General features: G+C 35.0%; 1 protein-coding gene across 1 annotated transcript in view; it reads left to right on the forward strand.

The window, feature by feature from the left end:
• LOC107749024 (dnaJ homolog subfamily C member 15) overlaps positions 1-9687 on the forward strand; it is a 26779-nt gene that overhangs the window by 11060 nt on the left and 6032 nt on the right. The window contains exon 5 of the mRNA XM_016564072.1: positions 4151-4221. Coding sequence (XP_016419558.1) covers positions 4151-4221 — 71 coding nt within the window. The remainder of the gene's footprint in view (positions 1-4150; positions 4222-9687) is intronic.

Here is a 9687-nt window from a genome sequence, read left to right on the forward strand (position 1 = left end):
CGTGTTTTTGCAGCGTTGAGCAATGTAACCAATCACAGACATATCTGTTGATTTCTTGAACGCAATGGCCAATCAGAAACGTTTTGTCAGAATTCACTCACCGCTGAAAGCGCCGCAGTTTTTAAGTGCAGTTTTACACGCTGGTGAATCATCTCATGACTGAGTGCAGACGCGATGTAAATAAGAGGCTCATTGTGCAGTTTAGAGAGCTTCATTGATTATAACGGAACTTTGTAAGATCGCGATGAACGAAGATGAGTGACGCTTTTTAGTGATAAAGGGAGCACGCTTTGCGCACTTTCTAGGGTATAATCCATTCAGAATTTGTATGAAACTTTCGTTTTTTGGACACATAGGCTACATCCTGCAAAGTTTCGGGAATGACATCCGCATATTTATGCAGGGCAACCGCTTGTCACTGGAACAGTACCCTTAAAAGGACATATTTGTTCCTATTTTACCCCTAATAGGTAGGCCTACAAATTATTACCTTAAGGGTATGAATTACTACTCTTAAGGTACAAATATGTACGGTGTACTGCTACGGTGTCAAACTGTTGTACCCCAAAAGGTAAAATTTTGGCCCCTTTTTTTCTGTGTGTAATGTAACCAATCAAATACATATCTGTTGATTTCTTGAAGGCAATGGCCAATCAGAAACGTTTTGTCAGAATTCACTCACCGCTGTTATGCACGTGCTGCACAGACCACGCAAATAAAACGCGTGGCACAGAAAGCATGCGTGCAGCGCGTGCATAACAGTCCGAGTGCATACTTATAGGTCAATAAGAATAAAGCGCAGATATGCTGTTCTGAATGGACGTTGGGAACGGGATATTGTTAGACCGCCCGCTCCCGTTCAAATTACACCAGAGTTACCGACCGCTACCGCGTTTTATTCCGGAATTTAATCCCGCGACGCAAAAAATCTGGTCGGTCCCGCGGTTTCCGTGGGAATGCAGACCTCTAGTTCACAGTTTACTAAACGGTGGCAACCTCTTTAAGTTATTCTTGACTTGGATTGACTGCTTTGATGCGTTGCAATAAGGTATAGGGCATTGTTTTGATGCTTACATCAGAAAAAAAATTATTTTGCTTATAGTTATTTATCTCATATATATATTTATATGAAATATATTATATATTTATTTCTAGCCCCCCCTGACTTAAGAGTCAAATGTCGCCCATGCATATGGTGTGAGTGTGTGTGTGTGTGTGTATATTATTACTTTTTTTTATTTGTCACTGGAACAGTACCCTTAAAAGGACATATTTGTTCCTATTTTACCCCTAATAGGTAGGCCTACAAATTATTACCTTAAGGGTATGAATTACTACTCTTAAGATACAAATATGTACGGTGTACTGCTACGGTGTCTGTCAAACTGACCCCAAAAGGTAAAATTTTGGCCCCTTTTTTTCTGTGTGGCCTGGATGGGTGTGAGATTTCCCGGCCTGAAATTGCGTCCCAGTACAGCCCTGCTGCTCTGTCACTCATCGATAACCTGCCTGTTCTGTCTGAGGGCCATATATTTAGGCTACCACCGGTACAGCCTGCTCTGAGCATCGTTATGCACACAGACCACGCAAATAAAACGCGTGGCACAGAAAGCATGCGTGCAGCGCGTGCATAACAGTCCGAGTGCATACTTATAGGTCAATAAGAATAAAGCACAGATATGCTGTTCTGAATGGACGTTGGGAACGGGATATTGTTAGACCGCCCGCTCCCGTTCAAATTACACCAGAGTTACCGACCGCTACCGCGTTTTATTCCGGAATTTAATCCCGCGACGCAAAAAATCTGGTCGGTCCCGCGGTTTCCGTGGGAATGCAGACCTCTAGTTCACAGTTTACTAAACGGTGGCAACCTCTTTAAGTTATTTTTGACTTGGATTGACTGCTTTGATGCGTTGCAATATGGTAGGGCATTGTTTTGATGCTTACATCAGATAAAAATTATTTTGCTTTTATTTATTTATTTCATATATATATTTCTTGCCCCCCCCCTCAAGAGTCAAATGTCGCCTATGTGTACTGTGAATATTTATTTTGTATATATAAAGACACACACATCCAGTATATATTTTGAAAATATTTACATGTTAATATTTATATTCATATAATTTATATTATATATAAATATATTTAATATATAAATATAACATTTTTCTTAAATATATGCATGTATGTTTGTGTATTTATATATACATAATAAATATACACAGTACAAACACATATTATGTAAACAAAAACTTTTATTTTGGATGCGATTAATCGTTTGACAGCACTAATTTCAAGTAAATTATTTATTTATTATTTTCTGTTCATCAAAGAATCTTCATCAAAATATTTTCATCAAACATATTAAGTAGCACAACACTAATAATAATAAATGTTTCTTGAGCAGCAAATCAGCATATCAGAATGATTTCTGAAGGATCATGCGACACTGAAGACTGGAGTAATGATGCTGAAAATTCAGCTTTGATTCACGGGAATAAATGACATTTTAAAATATATTCAAATAGAAAACAGTTATTTTAAAGTATAATAATATTTCACTGTTTTGCTGCATTTTTTTTTATCAAATCAGCCTCTTCTTACACTTATTTAATTTTTTTTGCAGTCATGTTTGTGTTTTCTGTGATCATCCTTATACAGTGGGTACGGAAAGTATTCAGACCCCCTTAAATTTTTCACTCTTTGTTATATTGCAGCCATTTGCTAAAATCATTTAAGTTAATTTTTTTCCTCATTAATGTACACACAGCACCCCATATTGACAGAAAAACAGCTGACTTTAAACACATTTGAGCACACATTTTATTCTCCCTAATGCCACACATATCTGCTGAAGATGCTGACTCTTCCGACAAATGCAGTTAAGCCTGACGGGTTCGTCATCACATTCTGGAATCATCCGCGCCGCACAGTGTTTTAATTAGTTTCTCTGGCCCCTCTCAGACGCCCACTCCTGCATATGATTTGAGTCTTTAGAGGAGGGTTTGTAGGACTGAATGCTTGTGTGTAAGCATCAATGTATCTTTTAATCATCATGTCTGGCTATTTTGCTATGACTCAGATCTAAACCCTGACAGATGGAGGCTGGAAAGAAATGTATTTTATCTTTTCGGTAAGGAGACAGTGTGAAGCCAAGTGGCCTAAAACCACCTGTCCTCAGACCATAACTCTGCTTTATATAGAAAAAAAAAATTTAATAAAATTAATAAATACAGGAATTTGAAATTGTATCCTTAAAAGAAACACATTATATTATATTATATTATATTATATTATATTATATTATATTATATTAAGTAGTTATGCTTGTATGTGTGAAACAAATTGTTAAGAAGTTTGGGAATACTTAATATACGCAAGATGAGTAGAAAATATTAGTATAAAGCAACACCAGAAAAACAAACTCTTTTAAAACAATCTCAGTTTATTAATTCATTGAAATTAATTTTAAATTTATCAGTATTTATAATACATATCTGTCAATGTTGACATATATGGAAGACTAGGAAGAGACATTTAAAAATAAAATGAAGAAATAAGTCATCAATTTTATTATTGAAACATAAAAATTTAAATCACTTTTTACATTGATAAATGTATAGACATTTAAAACGTTCATTTAATTCAAAATTTTAAATAAGTGAGTAATTTTTAAATTAAATAATGACATTTAAAACGGTTTAAGATAAAATAAGTTAAATAATTTTTCAATTAAAAAAATGTATTTCAATTGTTTAATCAATGTTTTAATATGTAGTTAAATAAAACGATCAAATAGTAAACTAATAAATCATTTTAAGATGCACAATTTACATTGCATTTAAAAAATGATCAGTTCCTTTTTTGTCGATTTGTCAAATGCTTTTATCCATTTGTCAGACGAATTAAAAATGTTCCAAAAAATTTTTTTTCTCTCTAGTTCTGTTGCCTGTTTTGCCCACTAAATTGGGGATTTTCAGGGGATGTACAGATTGAGTATTTCCGGTTTATGTGTGCAGTGTTAGAGACATACATGTTGATGACTAGTCTGGAGGCCTGTAATTAGATTCATACGGCAGTTCACACTGCGGCCACTAGATGGTGGTGTGCGCCTTTTCTAAATGTTCTGTTTTCTTGTTTTGCGCAGTACGACCAGCAGCAAGGCAAAGGTACGGGAAGCCCACAGAAGCATCATGGTCCTAAATCACCCAGATAAAGGTCAGTAGTTCAGGCTGTCGTGTTGGGAAGGCTGTGTGTTGATCAATAATTCTCTGACTCAGCTCTCCACATGCAGCCGTAGCTCAGTGTATTGTCTGAGCAGACAGTGGCAGAGACGGGTGTTGATTACATTATTGATTTGAACAGCAGTCGTCATTTCTCATAACACACTCTTTAAAGAGCTCTCACATCCCTGAAATGCTGACTTGCTGTAATATAAACCATAAATGAGAACCACACAAAGCAGGACATAATCAAGTGAACCATCACTTCAGCCAATTCTGTAGATTCACAATGTTTAATGTAAGAATTTAAATACAGTTGAAATATACTGCAGATAACAAGGCGTGCTTTCCATAGAGTCGTTCATTGAAGGAAGAATGACATTGAATTATTTGCATATTCACCAATAATAACAAAACAGAGAAATAAGCAGCAACATTTACCTACAGATTTAAAATGCCATGCAGAATGAATTAATCATTAATCATTTAATTTTAATCACTTTGCATCCGTTTTAAATGTATTCAGCTAATAGTTTTAAATTATTCATAGTAATAAATCAGTCTTACCAACTCTAATTTAATTTTTGCAGATGGAGTTTTGGATCTTAATGCATGTCATATGATGAAAGTAAAGTAAAACTAACAACACTCTTTAGAAAACTTAAAAAAATATTATTATTGTTTATTATATTTATCATTTAGCAGTTGCTTTAATCCAAAGTGACTTAAAATGAGGAAAACGACAAATGATCAGTGCAATATTTCTATACTACTGTTGAAATTTTGGGGGGGTCTTTTTTTTTATTAGTACTTTTAATCAGGGAAGGTGCATTAAATTGATCATAAGTGACAGTATGCACTTCTACACTTAAAACTTTTACATCACTTTTTACATTTAAGTATAAAATGTATTTCAAATAAATGCTGTTATTTTGAACTTTATATTCATCAAATAATACAAAAAATGTGTATAGTATCAACAAACATATTAGGCAGCACATATTTTTAATAAAATATTTCTTGAGCAGCAAATCAGCATATTAGAATGATTTCTGAAGGATCATGTGACACTGAAGACTGGAGTAATGGTGCTGAAAATTCAGCTTTGCATCACAGGAATAAATTACATTTGAAATTATATTCAAATACAAACATTTATTTTGAACTCTAATAATATTGCCAAATATTACTGTTTTACTGTTTTGATCAAATAAATAACATAAGAGATTTCTTTCTTAAAAAAAAAAAATGTTTTTTTTAAATGGTTGCTTAAATCCCAGTCAAAATCATTATAAACAGATGTTGAATATTCTATATCACACAGTAGAGATAATGCACCAGGTACAAATGTATTTAGATCTGATAAGGATTTGTTCACTCTGATCTGTACGACACAGGTTATAAATCACTGTCTAGCGACTTGCTTTTTTTTTTTACCATGTTCTTTTTAATGCACGGTTTCACCTATTACACACTGTGAGCCGGCGTCTTTATTTTTTCTTGGTCACTGTACTCGCCCTGTTTTTCTGTTCAAGGTTAATGGCCTCACCTTGCCTTTCTCTGGTTTACGCTCTTTCAGGTGCATTTCTCACAGCGCTCAGAGGTGCTGTTTATAGATATGTGTGTGTGTGTGTGTGTGTGTGTCAGGCCTTGTTTGCTCCTCTCGACCACTAATACTCTCAGTGAAATAAGCGATGGTCTCTGTGATTCTATCTGTAGTGGAGCGATAAGGCCTGTGACTGCAGGAAGGACATCCTGCAGAGAAAGTGTGCCAGATTTGTCCCATCCTCCAGCTCTGCTGAGAAATCCTTTATTACAGTGCCGTTAATAATGGTGTGCAAGCACCCATCCCGTTTGTTACACTAGTGGAGGGGCTGATGTATGAAAGACCCCATGAAATGGCTTGATGAATGCAGTTTGCTTTCCTGATGTATTTCCTATTGAAACAGATTGGGATAGAACATACTGAAAAACTCAGCCTTTTTTTATATGATCAATAGGCTTAAGGTGCAGTCACATTTACCATTGTTTGGTGAATTTTCATGGACGAAATCCAGTAATTTCAGTAGAAATCCTGACAATTGGGAATTTCGCATGAGGACAAAAGATTTCCCCATGCAGATTTCACAACAGGTTAGGGCTGAGTCTTTTACAAAGCTGCTTGGTTTGAAAGTGACTTTGTGTCAGCAATAATTATTTGCAATAATTGTGCAGTTTAAAGTTCACATTTTGCCACACAAATAAGAGACATTTAAGCAGAAATTCTATTAAATTTAATATATTGTGTCTCTTTTGCTAAAGAATATAAAAAGCACTTTTAGTACACAAAGATAGTCAAAGATCTTTCATACAAAATGAAAATTTGTGGTTGCATTATTATATTATGTTATATTATATAAATATTATTAATTTTAACAGCATTGAAGAAAGTATAGGCCTATTTTATAATATAAGTGTAGGCCTATTTATATGATTACATACACGTAAAAAAAAAAAAAGTTGGACTGCACTGTAAGTGAACAAAACTGAATGAAATCATTCATCTCAATTATTTGTTTTATCCTCAGCACAAAATGTATGATTATGACAAGCCTATATATCGCTATTGACAACAGACAATGGACTTTTTTGCCCACAAAATTTTGCCAAAGTATTGCTAATGTGTTCATACTTTTATGCTATTTAAAGTTGCATGTTTGATATTCCTCTTTGATATCTCTTACTGATATCTCTTACCAAATGTTCCTATAAAGAAATGAAATGGCAAAGCATCCATTAAATATCGCAGGTGTTCGATTGTCAACAAAGACGTCTCTTAGCAACCGAACTGTGGAGGGTGATGGATGCTGTGCGACACTAGCATCTGTTCTGCAGGAGTGCCATTATCAACAGAGAGGATTGTTTATGATGCAATGTAGCATTTTATTTACTGTGCATCTGACTGAGTGCCGACATGCGAGTGTAACAATGCAGGTATTCAGTAACAACGGTCTCAAAATGTCTTATTTCTGAGTCACAAGACATTGTCAGTAAAAGCCTCTGAATTATCAAAACTCAATGGCTGCGTCCAAAATTGCATACTTTTGAATAAATACCTCACGGCTGTTAAAAAATATGTTGTGTATAGTATGCATAATGGTAATATGAATGTTATCCGGATGTACTATATTCATCATGTTGTCACTGTCGTCAGTTGTGTTGCTTCTCAGCCATTCACAAAACCTCTCCTGTGTGCTCATGGGATGCTAAAGTATCCATTGAATGTGCACTTCATAATCTCACTGTAATGGTCATCCTGGTACTTTTCACCTACAGTTTTATGAATACTGTGAATTCAGACGTACTACTCTTTTTTTGCCTACTATATAGTAGGGAAGTATGTGATTTCGGATGCAGCCAGTGACTGGTGAGTTATCAATACGGGTCTGTACATACAAATGCCTCCTAATGTCTCACCTTGACATCACACACAATTCATGTCCGAAAAGACCCCAGATGAGATTGAGCGCTTTTCTATATTTCTGTGTTCATCTTGCATGTAGCCCTTTGTGAGTTTAAGCCCCTACTGCAAGGTTTAACATTGACATGAGGATCGACGCTATTTGCACCGGTATCCGCTCCTTTAGGCCATAATGAGATGATTAACTTTGAGTGGTCAGAGTAATGGCATGGAATGATTGTTGAATTGCCTTTCATTAGTTTGCTTGCTATGAGCAAATGGGGACATTGAGAAACCGTCATACATGCCTTAACTCTAACAGAAACTGAATAAAAGCAGAAGCTAAAAAGAAAAAGCAATTGATAAGAGTTTTTTCTTTCAGGTTATTGTGAGCTGTTTGTCATGTGACTTGTGTGGTTTGTGTCATGGGCTGAATTGTACAAAGCAAAATTATATATATATATATATATATATGTGTGTGTGTGTGTGTGTGTGTGTGTGTGTGTGTGAGTGACAAACGAGTTGTCAAGAGTATAAATCTAGTTACAAATAATCAAAAATGCAAGTTTTTCAGAAAAAAACCCAAGAATGATCAAATTATACAAATGAACATTTATATGCACCAATACAGCAACTGTAATAAACAGTAATGTTTACTTACAAATATTTGGATACTGTAAAACAGATATTCATTAATTATTTTATTTCATGTTTAATTCAACGTCTTACTTGCCATTCCTTTGTAATTAATACGTTTTTGAGTAAAAAAAAAATAAACCATACTTATTTTTTTCTTGGTGTATTGAAACATTTTAATAGGAAAAATTGTGAAACTGTAAAAAAAAAAAAAAAAAGAACAGGAAAAAAATTGAGTGATGACGCAAACAATCTGTTGAATCAAAGTTTTGATGATTCAATTAATTGATTGGAATATACACTGCTTTGATTAATTTAAATTAATCAAACTTTTGCTGAGTCATTAAGAAAAATTGCAAGATTTCTCTCATGTGAAATAAGTCCATTGACAGTGTCTATAGGAAATGTCCTGGGCAAAATTATATTGGCAGAAAAACTAATGTGTAATTAAGTGCATCACTGCAGGCTGTGTTGAGCGCTCAGCTCCACTTCCTCTCTGACACACAGACAGATTAGCAGCCTCCTCAGGCCCTGCTCCCTGCTACCTGTTCACTCTCCTGTGTATTTTCCAATTTGTTATTGTTGCTTATCATGATAGTCTTGTGCAAGCGGGCAGGCAGGGACTGTGTTTATGTGTATGTGTAAGTGTGTGTGTGTGTTTGTGTGTGTGTGTGTGTGTGTGTGAGAACACAATGGATGCTTTCAGGATCCTGGAGAGGGACAGCTTTGTGTAAATCCTGTGAGTCCTTTAGCAGAGCAAGGTCATCATTGCCACAATGCTGTTCCTTGAATCTCACGAAAACATGTCCAGGTCACATGGACCCCAGTGTCCCCAAAGTCAATAACATATAAAATAATAAAATTTATTTTATGTATTTTTGCATTATATTAATTATATTTTTGTTTTGTTTAGTTTTTCTTCTGAAATTGGTATTTTTTTATGTAATTATCTATTTTTTGTTTATTTTATATTTACTGGGCTCCATGTGATCTGGGCATGTTTTGGTGAGATTCAGGGAACAGCACTGTGACGACACTGACCTTTCTCTGGCTGATGGTCTCCTGGGAAATACACCAGTCGTAATTTTTTTCCTTTATTTCTGTCTCTTCTCACCTTTTTTCCCATACATCTTCACAAGAGAGCTTTACAAATGGTTAAACCAATATATCAGGGATTGTTGATATTTTCTGAATTAAGAACATCAGTCTGTCATGTTTAGACAGGCCAGTGTCTGTCACCCAGTAACAAGCTGATCATTATTATTACTTTGGCTGACAGTCATTCAGCATTAACTATCTGGTTCATGGCTGACCATGTGACCTTGGCTTCATGAACCAATTAGGAATTTAAGCTGTCAAAATTGACCAAATGTCAAGAATCGGTCA

This window comes from Sinocyclocheilus rhinocerous, unplaced genomic scaffold (genome assembly GCF_001515625.1).
Source record: "Sinocyclocheilus rhinocerous isolate Xijiao unplaced genomic scaffold, SAMN03320098_v1.1 scaffold2245, whole genome shotgun sequence".
In the NCBI taxonomy this organism is placed as follows: Eukaryota; Metazoa; Chordata; class Actinopteri; order Cypriniformes; family Cyprinidae; genus Sinocyclocheilus; species Sinocyclocheilus rhinocerous.